At 45.3% G+C, this 26794-nt stretch overlaps 1 protein-coding gene across 1 annotated transcript; it reads right to left on the bottom strand.

Moving 5' to 3' along the window:
• Positions 1–13995: 13995 nt before the first annotated feature.
• Positions 13996–23850, bottom strand: LOC126033455 (ceroid-lipofuscinosis neuronal protein 6 homolog). Its single transcript, XM_049790431.1, has 5 exons — positions 23810–23850; positions 22343–22426; positions 16008–16117; positions 15759–15856; positions 13996–15666 (listed from the first exon to the last, which is right to left on the bottom strand). The coding sequence occupies exons 1-5, from the start codon at positions 23848–23850 to the stop codon at positions 14884–14886; spliced, it is 1116 nt and encodes a 371-aa protein (XP_049646388.1). The 3' UTR covers positions 13996–14883.
• Positions 23851–26794: the final 2944 nt, after the last annotated feature.

The following is a 26794-nucleotide window of genomic DNA, read 5'->3' as shown; positions in this document are numbered from 1 at the left end:
TCAATATTTGCTGAACTTCTTGATTAAGGAAGACTTTTAAACTTAATATGTATTAATGTCTCATAGAATACACACTGGAAACATTGATAAAGTAGAAATGAGATCTGAGCTAGAAAGCAAGAGGTGTGGATTCCTACCCACTCTCTCCTCCTAATTTGATAAGTGGCCTTAGAACTTTGACCTTCAAATGGTATTAAATGTAAAGGGGTCTCTTCCTTTCCTTCTGGGATTTTGATTGATCTAGGATGATCTCTGGTTTAGTAGATGGCTTAAAATTCTTTTTGTAGGGCCAGCACGCTAGCACAGCGGTAGGGTGTTTGCCATACATGCTGCTGACCTGAGACGAACACAGGTTTGATCCCATATGGTTCTCATGCCTGCCAAAAGCTATTTCTGAATGCAGAGCTGGGAGTAACCCCTGAGTACCTCCAGGTGTGGCCTAACTCTCCCACCCCCCAAATTCTGTTTGTAGCCATTTTCTGTAATTATGGGCCCTTCAGTGATTCTAAGCCAAGTGAATTTAGAGAATGTGGTTCTGCAATGCTAGGGATTACTCAGGCCATCTGGGGGTGCATGGAGGCCTCCAGGACTGCATGTAAAGAGGCCCCAGAGCCCATGTGTGCCAGGGATTGAAACAGTGTGTTGGTTACATGCAAGGCAAGCCCCTTAACCTCTGCACTATCTCTCTGGCTCCTGGGATTCTATTTTCATTGATGAGACTATATGATTTCTGCTAGTCTATAAGCCGCTGTCTCTTTAAGAATCCTCTAGAGAGAAAAAAGCAAATGTTTAGGCACCAGAAGGGACACTGCAAATAGGATCAGCTTTGTTCACTATATGAACACATATGCTTGGCTCAGAGACCTTGGTAAACACAAAGACAGATGACTAGTGTCCATGGGGGTTTAATGGGGCTGTTTTTTTTTTAAAACTACACAACCTCTTTGAAGCCAGCAGTGTTTTACCAAGCCTGATCACATAATGTTAAAAGCAAATGCTCTTTTTCAAAGTTATCCCCAGAGGCATTTTTATCCTCTGGGAGAATTCCCTATCTCAGAGGAGAGGAGTGCTGACTGCAGCTGGCTTTCAAAGGTGTTTGAGTCAGTAACAACTCTGACAGCAAGCTTTCCCAGAGGCCTGGGAACACTTTAAGTACCACCTGCAAAGGCCTTGCAATCTTGTGCAATCAGTGAGATGTGGCTCAGGGTCAAGCATTAATCCTACCTATGCTTTCTGCATCCTGAGTACAGGAAGCTCTATAAAACTTTTGCAGGCATAACATAGGAGGGGTCATAAAAAGCAGAGGCCCAAGACTGCTGGCTCGGGACCAGAGATAAGTTGGAACTTGTTCCCTAGAAGGGCTTTCCCTAGCCACTACTGTGGCAGTATATTTGTCCTTGACTTGAGGTGGGGCCACTTGTCCAGGCAAGCTGGCCTGTGTGCAGCTCATGTTCTAATAAAAAGTTTTTTCCCAAAAATAAATTGATATCACCACACCTTGATGCCTCATGAAATTTAAACAGTTTAGCAAAGCATGCATGCATCTTCCCTTCTGGGAACATAATGCCTGTGTTTGAAAGTGTGGGTGCAGGGACAGGATTTTTGCCCTCCAGGAGCCTGTGGTCCAGGAGCCTGGAATACCCGCATGAATCACTGGCAAGTCATAGGAGCAATGAGTCTTTCCCTGCCCTGGCCCCAGGAAAGCCTCTTACAGGTGATGTTATTTTACCTGGATCTAAAGGATTTGTCAGAATTCAATAAATAACAAGGGATCATCAGCAAAACAGTTTTATCAGATAGTTATAATATGCCAGAATCTTATCGGTACTATGCAAACATTCTTTTTGAACAATAACCTTAAAGAAATGACTACTGTAATGATTCTCATTTTATTTATTTATTTATTTTGGTCAGGGGTTATTCCTGGCTATGCATTCAAGACTCATTCCTGGTGGTGCTCAGGAGATCATATGGGATGCCAGAAACCAAATTTAGGTCAGCTGTGTATAAAGCAAGTGCCTTACTAAATATACTACCAGGACTATCCCATAAACCTAGAGCACTACCAGGAGTGACCTTGAGTGCAAAACCATAAGTAAGCACTAACTATGCCAGGTGTAGCCCAAAAACTAATTAAAAATAAAAAGGAATAGCAAGGGTCAGAGAAATGGTACAAAAATTAAGATTTATTCATGCATATTTAGCAAAAGACTGAAAGAACTGAGCCAAGAAGATAGCTCAAATGGCTGGAACTCATGTTTTGCATGCTGGAGTCCTGGGTTTGGTCCCTGCCCCTAATCCTGCCAGCAACCCCCAAGTATTTTGCTGGATACAGTCCATGAGCACTGCACTTGTGGCCTTTGTTTCCTCACATCCCACCCCAACCACCTCCAACCCCAGAAAAGTATGAAGAAACTAATACAATTATGCCTTAAGTTTCATTTTCTGGCTTAACCTAGCATCCGCCTGCCTTCCCCTCAAGGTCTGCAGGGAGCTGTCAGGAGACACAACTACAACAGACTGATTTCAGAGCTTACAGCCAAAGCTAGACTTGCTGAGAAAGAACCAAGGAGGGGAACTATGGCAATTTATAGGCGCTTCCAGGAAAGGCAGGAAGCTGGAGTTCTCCAGCAGCCACCACACACTGATCGCGGGCAGAACGTGCAGGCAAGCACGCCAGCTGTTTCAGGAACACTCTGGCCCTGCCGACTGGGGCAGGATTGATGTCTCAGGGCCCCTGGGCTATTTCTACTCTGACAGCCTGTTTCAGGAGGTGGTGGGGAGGAAAAGCTGATGAAAATCAAACAAGCTTGGCGATGTGTTACACAGGAAGTCACAGGTCTGGAAGCCCTACCAGAGCAGGGGTACTGGGGTGACCCACCACAGGAAAAGCTTCCTGAATATGAGACCCTAAAATAAAGCTCAACACTATTTGTATTTGGGGTTTCTCCTTTCAAGATCAAGCAGGTAATACTTCCTGTTGTCAAGTTGGTCTCTGCTCCTAAATAGGCAACTTAGTTTAAACTATTGAGGTAAAAGTCAAGACAGCCAATAAAAAGGCAAATTTTACTGTCAATACCACAGATAGACCATGTACAAGAACCCCATGCACAAGGCATACAAAAGCACATGCATGCTCCGCACACAGACACATTGTACACATGCACACATGCTAACTTGAAACATTTTGGAATCAAGCATCTGAATGCTTAATGTTCAGAGTTTCTCCAATTGGCTCCCTAATTGGAAACAGATGTTCTTTCTCTTCAACTGTTTCTGGGGCAGAGTTCCTCTAAATGTGGGTCTACTCATGGTGATTTTGTTTCCTTTTGCTCAGTCAACAGTCATTCAACACCCTTCCCTGGACATATCTGCAGCCCTGTCACATTATTCACTCATCAGTCTCCATACTGAGATGTTTATGAAAATTTCAAGACCCTCACTGATTGACAGAATTTGCTGTGCACCAGCCAATACTCGAGGGCAAGTGAACTTCATCACACACAGCAAGATATTTTTATTTCCCTCTCTATCTACAGATGAGGAAGTTGAGGCTCTCAAAGATACGAAAATCACCCAAGGCAAGAAAGGGCAGAATTTGAACCTCAGTGACTTTCTAGCCTCCTCTGCCTGCTCCCTGCAGCCTGGCAACACAAAATTCAATATGCTTTCTTTTTTCAGGAAAAAGTTCCTAATCCACTGCTGAAGTTTCCTGCCATCTAGACAATTTCTGACCCTCAATTTTTACTTGAGTTCTCTTCTCTCTTGGGAGCTGTTGGCTTTGTTCTCTTGGCACTTTCCCTGGCTGGCAACATGCTGTCTCCCATCAGCGTGGCCAACACAAACTTCTCGCTGGAAAACACTGTGCCCCTCACACAAAGACTCTGTGTGATGTTCTAGTACCTACCTTATTCTCTACTGTGAAAGGACCCAGCTGGGGCAGCTGGAGGGCCAGGCAGGCGACAGACAGGCAGCGTTCATAAACAGCTTGTCTTGCCTCAAAGCTCAGACTGGTGTAGAGCCAGGTGTTGTCTGCCTCAGGGCCTAAAATCTCGCTGGCCTGGGTCTGCCAAAATCCTTTTCTGGAAAACCTGGAGCTGCTGGATTTTTAGGGGCAGAGGCTTTGAATATTCACTTTTAAACAACAGAAAATGGGTTTAAATCTTAGCTCTGCCACTTTCCCACCTCTCTGGCTTTCGAAAAAAGAACTTCAGTTGGCTGAGCTTCAGTTCACTCAGCTGCTGAAGTGACTGAAATGAGTAACATCTACCTATAGTCCCTAAACAAAAATCTGGGTCTCAGCCTACCTGTTTCTGTAATGCAGGGACTGGGTCACATGACCTTGAGGTTTCTCAAAAACAGTTCTTTGTGCAGGCTGAGAGGAAGATGTTTTTCCTATTCAGGAGTATAGTGGTGAGGGGGGAGGCGGAAGAAGGAGGGCTGGATGTTTTGTTGACTGTTAGGGTGAACTCAATCCTGTGGAAAAATACCTAGCCTAATTCAACAAATGTTGTTAAGCACACCACACGTTTAAAAACATTTTAAAGAGTCAGGGTACAAAGATAAGTATAGGCCCTACCCTTAAAAGAGCTCAGAGGGTAGACCAGTAAGAATGATTAAAAAAAAAAAAAAACAACAACCATAAAAATAAGTTATAGTATATGCAGGAAAAGTGATAAGTAGACTAGGAAGGGCAGCGATAAGGGACTGTGAAGGTTGAGAAATAACCAAAGGTGATGATTCTCCACTGGAAGGGTGCTGTGGCCACTTCAGGAAAGGTCTTAAATGACAGTTTGGGTTTTCTGGGGCAGCTTTAGGAACCACAGAAGGCATCCGTTGAGGGCAGTGGGCATATCAGAGTCCTCTGCAAGTTAAATGCTCTACCACTGAGCTATAGTCCCCATATCAGTCTGGAACAAATATGTATAGAAATTTTTAAAAGGGGGAAACTCACCATTTTAGTCATTTTCACCTTGGCTTTGTTCCTAAACAAAGAAGTTCAATATCTGCATAAAAAGTAAAGCAAGTCACAGCTGGTGTTCATTCTTTTTTCTTTGGGGGCCACACATGGCTATGCTCCAGACTTACTCCTGGCTCTCTGCTTAGGAATCACTCTTGGCGGCTTGGGGAACCATTTGGAGTTCTGGGAATAAAACCTGGGTCAAACCTGTGCCAGGAAAATGTCCTACGCACTGTACTATTTCTCCAGCCATGGTTCTGCCCTTTCTCTGTGCCCCCTTACACAGCCATCTCCATGCATGAAGGACACAGATAATGAGGGGCAGAAGGCAAGAGGCAGGAACCCAACTCAGGGAACTGGACCTGGGACCTTTGCTGCCCAGCCAGCTTACCCTGACTTACTTAGCTCATAGACATTTGGGAAGGAATTAAGGGAAGGAGGTATCAGTGAGTAGCATTCAGCTAACAGATTGAGGTGTGGATTGTGCCTGAGCGTGTTTGTGTGTGTTGTTTTTTCAGAACTAAGTGTTTTGCAGCTGATCTCTATCTTGGTTAGAGCTCTGCAGCTCTCAGCATATCACTATCTAAAGAAGATAAACTTGAACAACCCTCTCCAGAACCTACTAGCGATAAACTCCCACACTGGAGGTAAACACAGATGTTGGCTAGGCTTTCATTTCCAACCCAGAATGGGGCCTGAGCACTAGCAGATGCCATCAGGTGAGCACGCTGTAAGTTAAGTCTCCCAAAGAACTGAGGGTCTCAGCTGGCCTGTTTTTTTGTTGAGGAAGACAATATAATGGTGATGTTTCTTTGGGTTTTTCTTTTATTTTTTTGATGGGTTGCACATACTAATGCTGAAGGGCTACTACTCTAAGCTCAGTGCTTTAGGGTCCTCAGGAAACAATGCAGTGCTTCTGGGATATCATCATAGAGAGCACACACCCAGTTTTTTGAGCCATCTCCTGGGCCCAACAATGGGGATTTTTGTTCCAGCCTGGCTCCTGACACTTGGCTCACCAGAGAAATCAAGTGGCAGGACAGGAAGACTTGAAAACATCCAGGTCTAGATGCTTTCTTTGCCCTTTATCTACCATGTGACCTCAGTCGTGTCAACTTGCTTCATGACAGTGAGTGAAACTGATGCTTTCGGAAATGTGAAAACCAGGAAGGAAATCCCAAAAGAGTGATAAAAAAAAAATGACTCTACCTGTCCAGCTGGTTCATCTGTATGCAGTCAAAAGCTCCTCATCATCTCTTGAGTTGGTATGTTCTCAGTTTAAATATGAGAACATACTTGGTTTTCTGACTTCCTGGTCTACCTCCGATAAGAACTGATTAGCAGTGTTGATCTTCAAGATGACTGATGGAACACGAAAGGCAACCCAGAGATCAAGCAAGGAGGAAAAACCAACAAAACAGACTTTAGAATAGAAATAAGATGTTTCAAACTACAGGAGCTACAGGGTCAGAGTGATAGCACAGTGGGTAGGGTGTATGCCTTGACCACGCCTACCTGGATTCAATCCCTGACTTCCCATATGGCCACCTAGGCATTGCCAGGAGTAATGCCTGAGAGCAGAACAAGGAATGACTGCAGAGCGCCAGCAGGTGTGGCCCCAAAACAAAACAAAAAAAATTAAAATACAGGAGTAACTTTGTACAGCCTCAAACACATTCATACTTCTCAGCAGTACCTAAGGTAAGAACATCATGCCTGGGAGCCTACGATAAGGAATATATTCAAAAGTGATTTTTCAAGGAAACTTCTAAAAACTGCTTTTTGTATTTTGGAATGGGGGATACTCTGTCAACCTAGCCAGCAGTTCAGTGTGAAAGTTTGTGGCTGCTGTTCTAGCCCTGCAATGCCAGGAATCACTGGGCTAATCACTGTGCTTGGGAGCCTCCAAGGCCACACCAGGTGGTGCCCAGGGGCCTTCTGGGATAACCCAGTAGTGCTCAATACTCAGGGTTCAAACTGATGATAAACTCAGGCAAGACATCAGAAACTATTTTATATAAAAAATTCCTTCCAAATAAAGTTTTGGTTCTTATCAGGGAAAGTGCTGGTATATTCTAAATATTTAGAACTGGGAAAGTGGACCAGAGAGATAGCACAGTGGTAGGGCATTTGCCTTGCACGCAGCTGACCCAGGATGGACCCGAGTTTGATTCCTGGCATCTCATATTGTCCCCCAAACCTGTAAGGAGCTACTTCTGAGTGCAGAGCCAGGAGTAACCCCTGAGTACTGCTGGTTGGCCCCAAACCCAAAAATAAATAAATAAAAATAGACCTAGGAAAGTGTGTGTGTGTGTGTGTGTGTGTGTGTGTGTGTGTGTATTATCTTCAAGTATATAATCCTCAAGTATAGTTAGTGGAGGGCATAATAATACCTATTTTCTGCAGATCAGCATTTGAATCAAATGTCAAATCAGATGGAAATGCAAAGTTACCAAAAAGTTACTAACCATGGAAGCAATGATGATTTATCCATTGGTCTCTAATTGTTTTTGAAAAATGTTTCAGAATGATCCTAACAACCATGCTCTCTGATGAATGTGATTTTAATTTGTTTTTTTCTTCTAAATAAATGTAGAGTGAACTTTCCCCAGTAGCTACAGCTAGGAAGAAGAGAAGAATTAGGAAGTACAATTTCTGACAATAAATATCCTTTTTCATGAGACCAGCTCCTTTCTTTAGGACTATGTGATTGCTTTGGGTTTATAGAGAAATGCAGTTAGTCAAGTCACACACTACTGCTGCTTCTCAGTGCTTGGGACAAAAGAAGCATGAGGCGCAATCAGAAACCTTACAGTCTCTCAGGTCAAAACAGTACAGTGAGCAGTGTATTTGCCTTGCATGCAGCCTACCCATTTGATTCTGAAATCTCTGGTCCCCTGAGCACCACCAGGAATAATTCCTGAGTATAGAGCCAGGACTAACCCCTAAACGTTGCTGGGTGTAGCCCAAAAACTAAACAATAAAAAAAAACAAAAAACAAAAAAAAACAAGGACTGAAGCAATGGTACAGCAGTTTGCCTTGCACACGGCCAACCCAGGACAGACCCTGGTTCAATTCCCAGCATCCCATATGGTCCCCAGAGCCTGCCAGAATCGATTTCTGAGTGTAGAGCCAGGAGTAACCCCTAAGTTCTGCTGAGTATGACCCAAAACAAACAAACAAACAAAAAAACAAAACTAGGAAAATTTAGTCTAGTTGCTTTCAAGGATAGGGCTTACATCAATATTAGTATTGGATTAACAGCATTTTTCCTAATGCAGTTTACTCAATACATTTCAATGCACAAACTATGATTTCTTATGAAGAAAATACAGATGTGAAGAGAAAATAAATGCATTTACAATATTTCACACAGGCACAAGCAGTATTATCCCTAATATTACTAACCAGGATTAATCAGTTATAAAATTAGTTATATAAATGATCAAATGAGCAAACACTGAATATTATTACTAAAAATACGCATAACTCCCCTCACACATTTAGAAGAAAGAAGAAAACCTCAGAAACACATCATCTGTTCTGGGAACATAAATTCTTTAACTACTCCAAATAGAAATTCCTCAAATAGTAAAGATATAAATGCAAATAAGCAAAGTTATAAAAGTAAAAAAAAAAGCAAAGAAGACTAATTATGTAACATCAGGATGGAGAAGCCTTCTTAAGCAAGGCAGGAAACCTAAAAACTTAAAGAAAAATAATATATTTAAAATTTGAAACATTTAAAACTTCAACATGATGAAAGAAGCATAAAATTAAAAAGCAAATAGTTTAAAAGCGATGGGTGGGTTAAATTTATTATCAGCCAAGGGATTTACTATCCCTAACGTCAAGCTCTATCTCTGGCACCACTGTACCTCCTCCACCCAACCCTTACCCCACAGGCTCCAAAACATTGTCCTTTTTTCTTGCCAATAAATGTCCCTGCCCAGTGCACAAAGTGCCTTCAAGTAAGAACATCCCAAACGTTTAAATAGAATAATTGGCAAAGAGTATAAGAAAGAAATCACAAAAGGAAGCAGATGACCAATAAACATGAAAGGTAGTTCAAGTTCATTGGCATAAGGGAAATGAAAATAATTTTAAAATGAATAACTCGTAGTACTAGCAAATCTACACAAAAGTGAGTACATAGACTGCTAATGCTGATGTAAATAAATTCACATAACTTGGGGAGGAGGTGATTTAGTAGAAGTTACTATGTACACTGAATATGTGTTTTACTTTTTAAACCTGTGATGCTACTTTTGAGACTGTCCTACAGAAATAATAAACAAGGACGTGTATTGCAGCAAGTTTTGTAATAAAAGACACTCGATGTGAGTTTGTGTTAATTGCCACATATTCATATTTAGGGACTACTATGCAAACAGTAAAAAGGGGTAGTATTTTGGATGTGTTTGAAATTATGTATACGAGAGACTTTTGAATTTTTAAAAAGCAAATTGCAAACCATTATATACAACAGTATTTTGGTTTGTAAAATTATGTGTATGTAAACTTTGTGAAAGTTTGAACATTTTTGAACTAAAGAGTTAATAATGTATGTATATCTGAGGAAGAAGATTTGGTGGAAAAGTGGTCTTTTACTTTTTAACATATTCCAGGTGCAATTATGATGAGAGACAGAGAGAGAGAGAAAGAGAGAGAGACAGAGACAGAGACGAAGAGACAAAGAGACTCGGGGGTAAAAAGAAGGAGCAAAGTGTGTGACTTGCTCAGCTTCAGAAAAGGACGTCCCCATCCTTAGTGCTTGGGCCTTAAGTTCATAGATATGAAGGAAAGAAAGGAGAAGGTTCCAGAGTAAGGCAGCTTTGTTCTGAGAATCCCTTCACCTCCTGTTTCCCCACTGCCGGTGTTGCCTTTGGCTAACTCTCTGGCTTCTTGCCTGAACCAATACAACAGAGCGGGTCTGTCCTGGTTTCTGTCCGAGGCTTGGCTTCTCCCCTGCTTGTCTCATGGTGTGCACCTGATTTCATTCTTCCTCATACATCCTCCAGAACAAGATGTCTCTGGGCAGTGACAGCCCAGTAAAGGTGACCCCAGATGGGGTGACTTGGTTGAAACTTGAGAGCTGCCAGAGCTCACTTTGACTTATCCTCCGTAGACAAGCACATGCAGGAGGGTGGAGTTCCAGACCTGACTCTTTTTCATTAACTTCCTGAGGACAGGGACCATGGTGGTTCTGCCCATCCACTGGCCCCACAAGACTTAGAACCTAGAGGGATCCTAAGAACTTGTTGCTAAATGAATATTGGATGGATATACTTACACTTTCTTCGCTGGCTCGAGAGAACAGAGGAAGTCATTGCAACACATCTGAGAATCCTCTGGAACTAAGTCTGCAAATCTTTTCTGAGAAAATTCAGCGAGTAAATATATTCAGTTGTTTAGGCAAAAAGGAGGCCATATTGAGGCTCCTGTCCTTTTTAGCTTAGCACTGAAGAAAACAAATTCCTATGAGCCTTTTATGGATGGAATCTAAAATATAATAATGTCTAAATACAGTTGATTTAATAATACAAGTTTCCTGATGAGAAGAATAAATTTCTCTCCTTAAAATGACTAGTACTGTGCTTAGTGGGGGGGTGGGGGTGGGGACTCACAGCTGGTATCTTTTCTCATCAAAATCTACTGCAAATATGCAGCCTTTGATCCTTAAATGTGATATGAGTGATGAGATTTTATTTTATCATTGAAAGCTGAATTTCATATAATTTTCACATCATAAAATAATTATTTTCCTTCCAAAAGATATAAAGCTCATCAAGCAATGGGGTGGATGTAACATCAGATAATGTCTGTTCTGGAGAACATGCTTGCAAACCTGTACAAGAGAGAAAATCTTATTCTCTCTCACCCCTAAGCATGACTGCAACACTCACCCTCAATTCCTAACTTTCTAAAGTCTAGAGGTCTCCAAGCCACTATCTCTCCCTTTCTCAGTTCCCTTTCCTTTTCAAAGAAGGACTCATAGAAATAGCAGAAAACCCTCAAGGAAGAAGTCAGGGAGTTTTGTTATTGCCTAAGCTCCCCAGAATCGCAGCATGGAGTCAGAGCCATTCTAGGCCCTTCCTTTCCCAAGCTCAGCGTTAGCTCTTTGCCAACCACATGAAAACCACTGGGAAGGACTTACTATGGGCTCCTTCTCCACCCAAACCACAGGGAGAAGGTCACAGAGCTCCTGAGTTTTAATGGGAAACAGTTGTCCTTCCCCAGCCCTGTACACCAAGGGAACACATTGAAATGCCTAAACTTTTGTTGTGTTCTAAAAAACATACCTTTTGGATAAAACACTGACCACAGTCCAGAATTCAAGGCCGGCAAAAGAACACAAGTAATGGGCCCGGAGAGATAGCAGAGCAGTGTTTGCCTCGCAAGCAGCCAATCCAGAACCAAAAGGTGGTTGGTTCGAATCCCGGTGTCCCATATGGTCCCCCGTGCCTGCCAGGAGCTATTTCTGAACAGAAAGCCAGGAGTAACCCCTGAGCAATGCCGGGTGTGGCCCAAAAACAAAAACAAAAAAAGAACACAAGTAATAACCTAAAAGACCTTGTTTTTGTTTTGTTTTGTAAATATGAGAGGGTTAAGGAGGACAAAAATTTATGGAAACATCAATCATTCGCTGACTCATTAATATATTCAACAAATATTTTGCAAGGGTATGTTCCCTGCCACACACTGTATTAGGCCCTGGGCAGATTGCAGAAAACAAAACTGACACAGTTCCTGCTCTCCTGGAGTTTGCAGTGTGTCAGTCGAGTTGACCAAAGGTTAGTAGGCAGTGGCATATTACTAAACACTCCTTCAACTAAAATGATTGCATGGTAAACGATACAGGAAAAGGGATTACATTAAGAAAGGAAGACAGCTCAAGGGTCAGGGTACAAGACCCCAAATTCAATCACTGCCATTAGGACCAAGCCCTAGCATTGGACTGTCAGACCTGATTGGCTGAGTGTTGCTGGAGGTGACCACAATCTCCCTGAAAACCACGTGGGAGCAACCTCTTCCCCATAGATTAAATCGATAATTAGGTTACTTTATGTTAATACTTCAGAATCTTTAGCCTTTAATGTCCATTGAGAACCTCTATTGGGTCAATAGAAAGTAACCTCAAACTTAGGGCATTCTTGAGCTGCCTTTTGTGTTATCAGAGTCTCAGGCAATGCAGTTTGGGAATGGTCCTCAAGACCCACGGCACTTCTGGGTAGGTTGTGCACTGAACAGTGGGAATATGATTAGATTTACTCAGACTCTCCAGTCACATGGCTGTCACTGGATCATGTGACTGAGCTCTCTCTGACCGAGCAAAAGAGAGAGGCTTGTATTCCCAGCAGCTGGGAAGCCCCTCTCCCTGTAGAGGATGCTCAAAGGAAGGTCAGGTGCCTCCTTTGTAAGGTTCATTGTGAGGAGATTCAATGTTTTGTGAGTCTTCAGGCAGAAAGAAACTAGCAGATAAAACAAGGACCCAAAGAGATAATACAATGATATTTAAAACTATAGATATAAAGAAGACCCCCCCCCAATCTCTGAGATGGAAAGTTACAAATTATATCTAGAGAAAAAAAGAATGGCAACGGAATTCTCATTAAAGCAACTTTGGAAACAATATCTCAAATGAAAATAATTTGCAACCCCAAACTCTCTATTGGCCTGACTCCCAATCAAGTTTGAGAGTAGAAGCAAAGTATTTCAAGTGTTGTAAAGGTTCAGAAATATTGGCCTCCCAGACTTTCCAGGAATTATTTGAATATGTGCTCTTTGAAAAACAAACAAATACACAAAAGAAGAGAAAGGTCAGTCTAGTTTCCAGGAAGTTAAAGGTGCCTCAAAGGATAAGCCCAGAGGACATCCAGGATGGAGCTAGGATTGCCCAAGGACATAATTGTGTGGTACTGAGGACCTAGTCAAATGGATTCTGAAGAAAGTACAAAGAGGAGAGAGCAATGCCAGAGGGAGGAGTGAAGCCAAAACAAATGAACAATAACAACAAAGCGCCAAACCAAGGAATTATCTAACCCTGTGGAAAATTCTGTTTACAGAACTGGAAATACCTATCCATGGGCTGAAAGAAAACTGGCTATCATAAAACAAGGTAATTATTAACTTTCAATAAACCCTCTAAGAAAGGCAATGTGCCATAGCTGCTATTGGACTTAGAAATGATTCATACATACCTGTTTAGCAACAAGAACACAAACATAAGTTTAGATTTAGAAAGAGATGATCAAGAGAGACTGGGAAAGGAGAAAGTGAGGAAGCTAAAATTATTGTTTATCCCCCTGGGAAACAGTGGACAGTGACTTTAATTCATTCATCAACAGTGAATGTGCTGTGCACTTACTTGTTGATGAGAAAATAAAGGAAAACATTGAAACGAAAAACTGAAATACTGGAGAGACACTGTATGTCAGATGGAGGTGGGAGAGAGCAGTGGGACATGCAGAGAACTGTCATTTTTGTTCTACATTTTAGCACTATTTAATTTTTTATGTTAAGCACGTAGATTTTTTTTAAGTGGAGATGGTAGGGTGTTAACCAGGTTGTCATTGGCTAAGTGGTTTATTCCATTCACCTGCTTCCAAGCTGGCCCAATTAAAGCTCATGGACAATTTAAATGATAAATTGCAGAGATCTTTGCTACTCATGAGCAAAAGCACAAACGGTGAATGTCAGACCAAGAATAATGGCTTATTGCCTCAAGATTCCAGCTGTTCTGTATCTGCGGACTTAAGCAAGGACAGCAACTGGGAACTGGTTATAAAATGCACTATCTCAGGTGACATTCCTGGCCTAGTCCCCAGATCAAAGCTTCTTACATTTCTCTCCCTTGAGACCTCTTTTGGCCTGAGAAATATCAGAAAGAGTATCTCCAGAAACACTGCAGATTTATGACATGGATGGTCTTAAATTCATTTTTGGTGCATGTGTATTCAGAAACCTTTTCCTCTTTTCAACTTTTTTTTGCAAGCTCTAAATTCAGCCACAGCTCAGGGCTTTTCTTTTTCTTTTCTTTTTTTTTTTTTTTAAGAGTAGCACACACTTTTATTCACACCTCACACCCATGTCCATGTGGGCAGCACACAGGATGACAAGGCTTGGGGTGACCCCACTGTGAGTAAGTCAGGCCCAAAAGTTCCCTGAGAACGCAAGACAAGGAAGAGACCAGAAAGCCCAAAACAGAGGCCCCAAAGCCTGGTGGACACAGGGGTCCTGCTCAAATAAGATCCCGCTTGGTCTGGATTTGCTAGAGAAAAGCACAAGCTTTCAGCTGAGATGGAGGACGCTTGGGGTCATCCTGCCACCCCCTCCAAGCTCAGGACCACAGCTGGAGAGCTCCATTTGGCCAGGCTGAACAGCAGGGGAACTGCAACTCTGCAGAGGCCAGGAGAGATCCCTCTGGGAGTGAGGAGTGAAGGGTGCCCTTCCCTGGGAGCAGAAGAAAGGGGAGCTAGACTGCTCAAATGTCCACCCTGAGGCTGAGCATGTGGGGTCTGACACGCCACAAGTGAGGCCAGGCAGGGGTGAGCTGGGTCTAGACCCACCGTCAGGATCCTCCACACCCAGCAGCAGAGTGGGTGCAGCTGCAGTGGGATCCAGAGAACCACACCCCCTTCTTCAGCCCCACGAGGACTCCCTGCCATGACCCCAAGAAGGAGACCAGACCTGAGCAGAGAGAGGGGCCAGAAAGGAGAACCTGGCTCTTGGCTGAGAACAAAGTCCAGTCCTGATCCAAACCAAATAGAAATGTCACCTCATACCCCACCACCATACACACGCTTGATACAGATGTACACACATCATAAACACATCCTCACACTCACACTGACATATAGCCTCTCACCCCCACACACTCACACCCCCACACTCACTCTCACACCCCAGCAGCCAGCAGGGCTCAGCGCTGGCTGCTGACGTGGAGGCTGTAGAAGGCCCAGGGTTCGGGGACGTAGATGGCGCCCGGATACTTCTTCCTGAGCACGGGGTCGTCCCACAGCCAGGCCACCCAGAGCACCACGAGCAGGAGCGCAAGGCTGAAGGACGCAAAGAGGAAGAGGCCGTTGCTGTCTAGGAGGAGGCGTTTGCGCCTCTGGTGCAGGACGAGGGCCAGCATGGCGAAGAAGGTGAAGATGAAGAGGATGAAGATCTGGCCCTCGGTGACCAGGTACCAGTAGTACAGGCCACTGGGCACCACCAGGAGCAGGGCCGCCCCTGGCATGGAGCGTGGCGCTGCTGCGGGAGTGAAGCAGCCACTGAAGTACATGAAGAGGATGAGGAAAAAGGGGATATACCACATGCAGTGGCCCAGGTACTCGTCGTAGTAGTAGAGCAGCTCGAAGGAGTCGATCAGCGACTCGGGCCAGAGGTCCCTGATGATGGGGTTCTCGCGCACTGACAGGTGGTGCTGGTAGCCGCTGAACAGCAGCCGGTGGTTGACGGAGTCCCCCACCAGATGGATGCTGGCGCCCATGATGAAGGTGATGACGCTCACATAGATGATGGAGCGTGGCAGGGTGCGCGGGGATCGCTCGACGAGCTTGAGCAGGAGGAAGGGGGTGATGACGTTGTAGGCCATGTGGAAGTAGTCCCCCACACTAGGCTTGTTGAGCGGAAACCACTCCAGAGGAAACACCAACATGGCAATGGGGCGGCCGAAATCCAGATATATGTTTTTAATACTCTGAGGAGTGAGGGATGTTTCCCTGAAACTAGCTTCTCCTTATTTCTGCATTATTAGTGAGGACACCCACGGGATTGCCATTTGGGGCTGACTCTCCTAGAGGTCTCTGCCTCCCCTCCAATGGGCACCTGCAGGCCCCTCTCAGAGCCATCGCTGCCACAGCCATAGGCACGATGCACCTGGTGGCACCCTAAAAAAGGAGACTCACATTTTCTCTGCCTTACTCACACTCCTTTCAAAACCAGTTTTTAACGTCCACTGCAACTCTTTCCAGCACTCCTCAGTAATCCAAGAAAGAAAATGCGCGACTGGCATGGTTCCCCGAGTACTGAAGAGACTACCGGCACCGCACCCTTCCATTTGGACCTCTGGTTCTACTTCACTGTGCAGAACTGGGTTCTGGATTTCGGCCGCCCCATTGCCATGTTGGTGTTTCCTCTGGAGGGCTTTTCTTTTTCAAGAGGTTTGGGGCAACGAAAACAGTGGTCAATTTGCTGCCACTGCCTTAACTTCTTACAAGATTCCATGGATTTTACCCATTATTGTTGTACTCCATCTGTGCAAATGGAGTAAAATATCTCAGTCTTATTGAACTGGGCTGGGACTTAAGCGGTAAATAGAGCACAGGCCCTGCTTGTATGAAATCCTGGGTATGACCTTGGTAGCATGTTGCCCCCAAGCACTGTGACAATGACAAGAATCTTTTTTTGTTTTTGTTTTTTTGGGCCACACCTGTTTGATGCTCAGGGGTTACTCCTAGCTAAGCACTCGGAAATTGCCCCTGGCTTGGGGGGACCATATGGGACGCCGGGGGATCGAACCTTGGTCCTTCCTTGGCTAGTGCTTGCAAGGCAGACACCTTACCTCTAGCACCACCTCACCAGCCCCATACAAGAATCTTAATATTAATAGAAAATAGTTTTGACCTCATGGATCCACTGAGAATATAAAGAAAACATCCAGAGATCTAGAGGCTACATTTGAAGAATCACTGACTCACATATGGTAGCCCCCAAAAGTGTCTGTCTTTTGATGGCTCTGCCAGAAATCACAGGGAAGAGTCTGGCAGACCCATCTGGGACCTGTTCATCTCTCCGAAACATCATCACTCTGAGGAGGAGAAGCTTCTCTGAATGGTCAGGCTTGAATCATGGAAGGACCTCTAGGAAGGATGGGGTTACCCAGCCCACCCAAAGCACAGGGAAGGACCCACTGAGGAAGGAGCGCCTCTCTTCCAGGAAGAAGAGGGGTTGGCCGAGCCAACCTAGTACAGATTTACAGGGAAGAGTTAATGTCAGTAAGTGCCAGACATTGTTCCTGTGGGAGGCTTCAGAAGCAACAGAAGAGATCAAAGCTGAGGAGAAGATTCTCAGGCATCCTTGAGGGCACTAGGTCCTACAGCCAGTTTGCCTGCAAGTTCATGCAACACTGCAGGGAGAACCAAGTGACCAGACTGAGGTTTGCTTAAACCAGTGGTCCTCAAACTACTGCCACATATTGTATTTGTTCCCATTTTGTTTCTTCACTTCAACACAAGATATATGAATGTGCATAGGAATTTGTTCATAGTTTTTGTTTTTACTATAGTCCAGCTCTCCAAAGGTCTGACAGACAGTGAACTGGCCCCCTATTTTATCTTATTTTTTTGTTTTTTGGGTCACACCCGCAGTGCTCAGGGGTTACACCTGGCTCCACGCTCAGAAATTGCTCCTGGCAGGCATGGGGGACCATATGGGATGCCAGACTTGAACCAATGACCTTCTGCATGAAAGGCAAATGCCTTACCTCCATGCTATCTCTCCAGCCCCGTGGCCCCCTATTTTAAAAGTTTGAAGACCACTGGCTTTAACTGTGCAAAAGGTGGATGGTCCCTTCTGCAGTCTCTGTCAGCAAACCAAGAGCTGTAGACATTTGTTTCCTCGGTCAGTCAGCTTGACTCAGGAATCAGAAATATGGGACCTTCAGGGAATAGGGACTGAATAAGTGAAAGGGAATTCTGAAGCTGGGGTGTCATATAAGAATTTTTAGGGATTTCCTTGGAGGTGCTATTGGGCAGTGATCAGTGGACTGTGGTGTGTGAAGTTGTGCTTCTGGCAACACTCAGTCAATTGGTTCCATGACTGGACTGACTCAGGTCCAGCAGTGCTGGGGTCTCAGAGCTAGTCTCAGGGGTGCTTGGGAGGCTGATTGGTGCTGGAATCAAACTTGGGTCATTGTACATGCCAGGTCCACATCCCTGACCCTTAAACTATCTCTCCAGCCTTTGTATGGAGATTCTAAAATCGCATCCACCCAAATGCAAGTCTGGTACAGGGCTTTTCACATTTGCTGTTTAAATCTCTGCCTTCTATTTATTTACACTCAGAATTCTGAAAGTAGGGGCTGGAGAAATAGCATAGAGGCAGGATGTTTGCTTTGCATGCAAAAGGACGGTGGTTCGAAACCTGGCATCCCATATGGTCTCCCAAGCCTGCCAGGAGCAATTTCTGAGCATAGAGCTAGGAGTAACCCCTAAGTGCTGCCAGGTGTGACCCAAAAAAAAAAAAAAAGAAAGAAAGAAATTTTGAAAGTAAATAATAAATAAATGTGACCCAATATGGTCACATCAGAGTTCACTGGGGATCATCTTTGTCTGGAAATAGGTTTTGGGTCTCCTTAGTTTCATCCCCTCCCAGGCTTTCTCCTGGTTCTCTGCATTCTCAGCCTCCTTTGCTTATCCCATCAGTGTGGGTAGTCTTGGGGTGCCTGGACATAAAACCTCCTTTCTTCTCTGGAGGCAATGTGATCTGTCCTGTGCTCAGTGACGACCACTTTTCTTTCCTAAAACTGCAGGAAAACTGTTCCTCCTCCTTTTGCACATACAAACACATTCTTTGTGCACTAATTTGCCTTCTTTTCCCCTCAAGAGCTGGGATAATCAGAGCAATTGGTGCCCCACTGGTACCAAGTCTCTCATGAACCCATGTATACACTGGGGACTAAAGCATGTGATCTGCTCATTCAGATGTCCAGGCTGTGTGTGTGTGTGTGTTTGTGTGTGTGTGTGTGTGTGTGTGTGTGTGTGTGTGTGTGAGAGAGACAGAGCAGAGACAAAGAGAAGGAATACACAGCTGTTTAGCCATCTTTCAGATGATCATTTATGTGCAAATATTTAGTTCTAACCCCTTGAGAAACACGTGATTGTTCTAGAACGCGATTGAGTCAGAAAGAGACTATAAAGTGCCAGGCAGTGATAGTAAATGTGGAGGGCATGAAGGTGGAAAAGTCTATGTCCATTCCTCAAAGCAGCTGGAAGGGTAAGTAATGAAAATCTGTTTATGAATCCCACACTGTCCAGTCCCAGCGTGCTGTAGCAGTGGAGTGAATGTAAAGGAAAATTTTTGTATTCACTACTTAAGTACATACAACTTCCCACATCTTAACATTTGGGAAATCAGTTGGGCTGTGTGGAACAGGAGATCTGATAAGAACACATGGTGTCAGGAACTAATTGGCAGCATTGTTTGCTTTACTTCTTGTGCACAAAGCAAAGATTGAAATCCACTGTGGGTGCTGCCCTAGACTTACACAACATATTAGTTGGCTCTCTCAGAGAACATTGAAATTGAATTTGTCACCCATAGCAACATCTTTTTAAACTCCCATTTACATTTCTTTTGGTGTCTCTAACCCTGCATTCCCTTAAGCTGCTCAGAAGTCCTATGTCTCCATTCCTCTCTCTCCTTACTCTCCACTGAAACATAGCAGAGCATCTTTCTTCTCCTTACCTGAGAGGACACATTGTCTTCTCTTCTTCTTCCTGCTCTTCCTTACTCCATTCCTGGCACCCCTGGGAAGCAATCTCACTCATTTTCAAAGAGCATCTCCCCTGCTGTGGCTTTACCAAGATCAGTCCAGAGGTCAGTTCCAGGTGTGTCCAGTGGGACTGTCCTACACAGAACCAAGGTAGTGGGACCAGAAAGCCAGAGTGGGCTGGAAGTACAGAGTGCAGCTGGTAGGGTGCTTACTTGCCTTCTACATGGCTGACCTGGGTTTTATCCTTGGCATCTCTTGTGGTCCCTTGAACTCAGCCAAGAGTGATTCTTGAGTGCAGAGCCTAGAATACACCCTGAACATTACTGGGTGTGGCCCCCAAATCAAAAGTGAAATAAAATAAAATAACAGAGAGGGGAGAGGCCCTGCTCAGGCAGAACTCATGAGGGAGTTAAGGAAACACAGTCAACAGAGGTGGAGCCAAAGTACAATCTGATCTGCAAAGCCCAGGGCAAAGCTAGCAAAGTTGGTGATTGCTCCAGGCCTGTGGGTAGCGTCGAGTTCATGAGAATCCAGGAAGTCTTTGTTTACCAGGTGACTTACTGGCTCTTGATTGTCGGGAAGGATGAGCCCCAGACTCTCAAGAGGTCTTTCCCTGACTCCTAGGAATGATGCTAAGCCTCCAGACCTCCTTTGCAGCCCTGCTGGTGGGTGAAATCTTGTCTGAAGAGGGCTGTGTTTGACCAAGTGGGTCAGGTTTCACATTTAATCCAGCCTCAGTGACCTCCATCAAGGTCCCTCTCCAGTGAAGCCCCCAGAATGACCTAGACAGTTGGAGAAGAGCAGCTGAAGCAAGCCGCGATGTGTGCTCAGGAGGCATCGATTAGGTGTGGACACCAGGTCGGCAGGTGTGGTTTCCAAGAGGCAGGGTGAGTTGAGGCCATCGCCCAGTGTTGGCACAACTGCCAGCTTTGCCTGGGAAGGGCCCTGAGAAAGGGGTGGGCCTGGCCAGGTGATGCTGAGTGAGGACATATATTAGGAAGTGTCGCCCCCAGGGACGCAGAGCCATGAGGCTGGCAGGAGCACCTCGTTCTCTGTGGCTGCCAATTAAATTGGCTATTCAAAAGCTGAATTTGGGGATTTTAGCAACAAAGTATTGTGTGAGGCCCTGAGTTCAATTATGGCACTGCACAAAAACAACAGAAAGCAAACACTGAGTCTGGGGCAAGCTAAACTGGTCTTGCATCACTAATCATCAGAGTCACCTCCCCGATCTGAGCTATGGACAGGGAACAAGGGGCTATGTCCTGCCCTGCTTCGAGTACACACCTCACTCTGACAAGTGAAGTCTGGGCAGATTCCTGGGTCAGAACTGTAATGGCTCCAATCTGTCCTACTCCGTGCTGGGCACAGTGGCCACTAGACAAGCTCCTGCAGAGAGAACTTGAGACAGGTTGGTGGGTGCGAAGTGCAGTTAGAAAGGGTCACTGGGGCCCGGAGAGATAGCACAGCAGCGTTTGCCTTGCAAGCAGCCGATCCAGGACCAAAGGTGGTTGGTTCGAATCCCGGTGTCCCATATGCTCCCTCATGCCTGCCAGGAGCTATTTCTGAGCAGACAGCCAGGAGTAACCCCTGAGCACCGCCGGGTGTGGCCCAAAAAACAAACAAGAAAAAAGGGTCACTGAAGGCTCCCTAGCACATGGAAAAGTCTTGGTTTGTACAGATAAAGGAAACAATTGATCTGGGTCAGAAGAGCAGATCCAAGAGCACCAGTTGGGGAAACACATTAATCTGAAAGCTTATATTAAATTTTTATAGGGGCCAGAGCGATAGCACAGTGGTAAGGCATTTTTGCCTTACACATGGCCAACACAGGATTGACCCCAGTTCGAATTCTGGCATCCCATATGGTCGCCCAAGCCTGCCAGGAGTGACTTCTGAGCACAGAGCCAGGAGTAACTCCTGAGTGCCACCAGGTGTGACCCCAAAACCAATATGTATATATATGTATATACATATAAGCATACATACATACATACATACATATTATATAAGCAGATAAAAAAGAAAAATCGAGTTAAAAAAGAAAAAGAAACACACTTATAAATTTAGGGAGTCAATGAAAAAACAACACAAATTCAGGAGGTCCAGGCAGGTGTGACAAAGGGCAGGCCTTTGGACCCTGGCAGATGACACTCTGACATTAGGGGCTATTAAGAGAACTTATTGTCTCCCACAATGGATATCTTCTCACCTTAGATGGCAACTACTGAAGGATTTTCTTCACCTCTCACTTGGCACAAACCACAGAATTTTTGAGTAGAGTTGGGTAGAGGCATTTTCTCGAGAGAATCTCAAGGTTTGCTCTGATGAGAATAAGGTATTGGCACAGACTTCCTCTTTTGCTGTGTCTCCCGGGAAGCCCCCATCACAGTTCTTGCTTCTCCACCACCACTCAGCAGCCTTTCTGCTCCTATACATGCAGCCTCCAGCTTTCTTCAGTCATCAAATGTTTTCTGTGGGCTCAATCTGGACACACACGATCTGGGCTGTATGTGCCCTCCCTGACTTGCTGGAGAGAGGTAGCAGGTAAATAAACAATGAGGTCTCACTCAGGAAAATGTGGGTGCAGAGACTGAAAGTCAGAGTGACTTACTGGGTCTGGGGGAAATCCCCTTCTGATAGTCTCTTATAGCCCCAAATTCCCCAGAGCAGAGATCAGAAGTAGGAGGAACTCAAAATACTCCTCGCTCCTTTTCCACTCACCCAAGATCCTCCACTCATGCCTCTGGTAAACTCTCCCAAGTAAGCAGAAAGAAGAAACAGGAGTTTGGAGTCCCTGGTTTCCTGCAGTGCGGTGGATAGGAACCTTTAGCTGCTTTCAAAGTGTGTGGGTGTGTGTGATGGGAGATCAACCTCATACCTGACAACCTGGATGTCAGCCTTCAGCACCTGAAGGAAGTAGCCGCATGCATTTCCCCAGTCTAGTCTAGCCCACAGGTGGAGCCTTGGGGAGATAGAGGATAAGATAAGACCCTGGTGCTGAGACAGACCCTGGAGAAGAGTGACTTAGGTACACAGCTGGAAGCCATTCAGATCTGGGTTTGAATTATTAGTCGTGGAATGCTTGCAAAAATAATAATAAAAAAAATAATAATAAAGGCACAATAGTTCCCTCTAAATGGGAGAATGACTGTCTCCCAATACTATAGACCCAAGACCATGTCTCTACAGAGTAATACAGTGTGTGGGGGGCTATGAAACCGGACTTAACAACTCACAGGCTAGCACTGGTGTTTGTGAGGTGGCTGTGGTGGGTAGGAGAGAAAGTGTGTGTGCAAACCACAGAGTTCCTTGCTCAGGTGAGAGGCCCAGGGAACTGTACTTGATCCTAGGGAGACAGTAATCTAGTTTCTCTCTCTCTCACTCACTCTCTCTCTCTCTCACTTTCTCCAATTTAGTCTCTCTCCCTCTTTCTAATCCAGTGTCTCTCTCTCTAATCTAGTCTCTCTCTCCTCTCTCTCTCTCTCTCTCTCTCTCTCTCTCTCTCTCTCTCTCTCTCTCTCTCTCTCTCTCTCTCTCTCTCTCCTCTCTCTCTCTCTCTTTCTTCTCAGTGCCTCCCACCTCCACTCTAAACACTGCTGACTCTGCACAGCAGGTCCTTTCCCTGAGGGGCAAGTCTGTCACCTGCCCCTAGCCCCAGTATTGCTATGAGTTCTCACTAGTACCATCAGCCATGGCCAGACTGTTCTCCCTCTGTGGTCCTCTTTTGAATGCTGCAATCTCTCCTTTCTTGAGTGTTTTTTTTTTTGGGGGGGGGCACACCCGGTGATGCTCAGGGGTTACTCCTGGCTATGCGCTCAGAGTCGCTCCTGGCTTGGGGGACCATATGGGACGCCAGGGGATCAAACCTTGGCCCGTCCTAGGCTAGCGCTGGCAAGGCAGACACCTTACCTCTAGCGCCACCACGCCAGCCAGAGTGTTTTTTTTTTTTTAATCACCCTTTTCCTGCCCTTCCATTGGGGAAACTAAAATCCCTTCAAGTCCAACTGGGGCATTTCTGGTAGCACCATCGAGGCAATGAGCACTGCCTGTACTGATTGTCCACACAGCTCTTACAGTGCCCTTGTCAGGGTCCACCAAAGGAAAGGCCAGGAGGCCCCTTTCTAACTAGTTCCATGCCAAATTTGCACACAACCAAGCACGGCAACAGTGATTATTTTAGGTTCTACTAAGTGGCCAAGTTCAGGAAGAGCTCAGCCTGGAAAACTCGTAAGATAATAGACTCCAAAATCCACAGGTGCCCCTTTCCACAGGAGGCATCATTTCACACTCTAAGCTAAGGGACTTAGGCAGGTCCCTTCCCCTCCCCATAACTAAAATTTCTCACCAGCCAATAAAGGACCCGGCCTTAAGGGTCTGCCCTATCATGCCTGGAAATCCACTAGAGGCAGGCTCCAGGGACAGGCCCACAGGTGAGAAAGGAAAATGGGGAGCTGGTGAATGGGCCCAGGTGGACCATGAACAGTTGATACAGTTGTTCAAAGGGACAGAGGACTCAGATCAGATGGGGGCCATGGTCGGTGTGCAAATTACCTGGAAGAGGGAAGACTATGAGGAGCATCACAGCATCAAGGTCAAGCTAATACCTCCAGAAACTCCAGAGCAGGCTCTGGGGGCAGGGAGGGAAGCTTGAGCCCAGACAGTGAGCTAGAATGTCAGGGCTCCAGCTCAAGAGGCTGGCTCTGGGCCAGGCTCTGGGGTCTGGAGGAAAAGCAGAAAGCATAGAAACACTAGGGACAGGGGCCCTCCATACAGGGTGGCTCCACTGCACAGCTTCGGGGGTGGGGTGGGGCATAGTATGAAAAACAATGTGGCTGGTGTTTTATAAATTGTGCCACGTGGAACATGCTAGGCTCTGGATCCTGAACTTGGGTGGCAGGAACTTCGGTACAGCCAGCTGGCAAGAAGCCCACTGTAGCAGGAAAGGCTGTTTCTCTACCCCTCCTGTGGGGAGATTTAGGGGAGTACAGCCCCCATATGGCCACAAGAGCCCGGGGTCAAGAGGGGAGCAGAGACAGGTTCAATTAGAACTTCCTTTGGACCTACAATGTGCTCCCATTTCTGGAAGATGCCCCCCACCCATCACTGCATTCTCCACATGGGCTTGGGAGCTCAGCCAGCAAGAAGGGAGGGCCTGGGGGAGCTTCCAGGTCGTTTAAAAACTGCCATCAGGGCCTGGGATCCCAGCACTGTGCTGCTGGAGCACCTTGCAGAGGGCACTTGAGGAGAGCAGACTCCAGGCTCTGCCTCACACCAACCCACTGATGCTTTCACCCAGGCTCCCAGATGCCTGCAGATGCCCAAGAAGGGATCAGCATCATTCTCACTAGAGGCAGTCATGAGGCTTAAAAGTGTGCATTAGCCCTCATTCCCTGTCTCCACCCTGTCAGAGGAAGGAAACTACAGCAGTGACCTGGCCCTGATAACAGGACTCAGGGTCTGTCCCTCCACTAGAAGAGGACTGGGAGCAAAGGCAGGCCCCCAACTTTCTCTTTCATTTAAACCTATCCCTTTAATATGTAAAAGCCCACCCAGATCTCACTTGAACCTCCCCACCTGGGTGAATTGGTACTTGTTTAATAAAGAAAGGTCAGGGGGCTGGAGAGATGGTATGGAGGTAAGGCATTTGCCTTTCATGCAGAAGATCAGTGGTTCAAATCCCGGCATCCCATATGGTCCCGAGCCTGCCAGGAGTGATTTCTGAGTGTGGAGCCAGGAGTGGCCCCTGAGTGCTGCCGGGAAAGAAAAGAAAAGAAAAGAAAAGAAAAGAAAAGAAAAGAAAAGAAAAGAAAAGAAAAGAAAAGAAAAGAAAGAGAGAGAGGGAGGGAGAGAGAAAGGAAGGAAGGAAGGGAAGGAAGGAAGGGGAGGGAGGGAGGGAGGGAGGGAGGGAGGGAGGGAGGAAGAAAGAAAGAAAGAAAGAAAGAAAGAAAGAAAGAAAGAAAGAAAAGAAAGAAAGAAAGAAAGAAAGAAAGAAAGAAAGAAAGAAAGAAAGAAAGAAAGAAAGAAAGAAAGAAAGAAAGAAAGAAAGAAAGAAAGAAAGAAAAAGTCTGGTTTGGCAGGAGGTGAGAAGCAAACTGACTCAACTGATTCTCTCCTAATTGGGTTGGTTTATTAATTTTTCACGGCTACCCTGCTTCTTCAGACCCCATTCATTTAGGGTTGAAAATACGGAATGGGGGCCAGAGAGGTGGTGCTAGAGGTAAGGTGTCTGCCTTGCAAGCGCTAGTCAAGGAAGGACCGAGGTTCGATCCCCCAGCGTCCCATATGGTCTCCTCAAGCCAGGGGCAATTTCTGAGCGCTTATCCAGGAATAATCCCTGAGCATCAAATGGGTGTGGCCCCAAAAAACGAACAAAAACAAAAAACAAAAAACACGGAATGTGGGGTGATTTCACAATGTGGGGATTTATTTTACATCAGTCCTGTTTGAAGTTCACCCTGAGGATCTCACTTTCTCTGACCAGACTCGCAAGCAGAAGCTGTGGTCTCCTCACTGTCCAACTCTTTAGGAACATTCTAGATGCAGAGAGGGACCAAGTCTCAACTGCTATGCTCTATCCACAAACCTCCCCAACCAAATGGTGACTAGGGCTCCTGTGAAACACAAAGCTCTCACTCCACAAGCTTTCAAATGCTCTTTATTAAAAATCTCTCTTTTGTAAAAACAAACACTTGCAGTCCGTTATACAGATCAGGAAAAGTGGTGATGATTTATATAGGTCACTCAACAAATTCCAAAACTTTACAGGTCAAACTTAAATTAACTCAGGGTTTCCTCTTTCCACCCCCACCCCCATAAACTCAGATAACAAACTCTGGTCCAGTTCAAGTATAATCTAACAGATCATGGCCTTGCCTTTGTCCAAGAAAGAAAACCCTGAAACTCAGGGCTGCTATTCACACCAACGTCTAATTTGCTAAAGTCCAGGTACACGTCATTTCAGGTGTCTATGAAGTAAAGAAAATTACACAAGTTTTTTGTTACCAGAAAGCAGAAGACAAGTAAATCTGCTGCTTCAGGGAGCAGCTGCTCTTGAACAACCTTGTGGAGAGAGACTCTATTATATGGCTGATAAACACTGAAGAAAGGCTTTATAAACCCTACCAGTATTTTTCTTGGTTACCTTGAATCCTGTATTGTGTGACACACATAGGAACAAAAAGTGCAAGTTGTAGAGTGGGTGAAGGACCATGCCAATGGAATAATATAAAAATAAATAAAATACACATATATATGTACATACGTCTCTAAACCATCCATCGTTTTTTTTAAATAGAAGGCTCTGACCGAATGCAGCGTGAGCCTCCAGCTC

This window comes from Suncus etruscus, chromosome 17, assembly GCF_024139225.1.
Source record: "Suncus etruscus isolate mSunEtr1 chromosome 17, mSunEtr1.pri.cur, whole genome shotgun sequence".
In the NCBI taxonomy this organism is placed as follows: domain Eukaryota; kingdom Metazoa; phylum Chordata; class Mammalia; order Eulipotyphla; family Soricidae; genus Suncus; species Suncus etruscus.
Note: the sequence above shows the minus strand (reverse complement) of the source record. Positions and strands in the feature narration are given on the sequence as shown.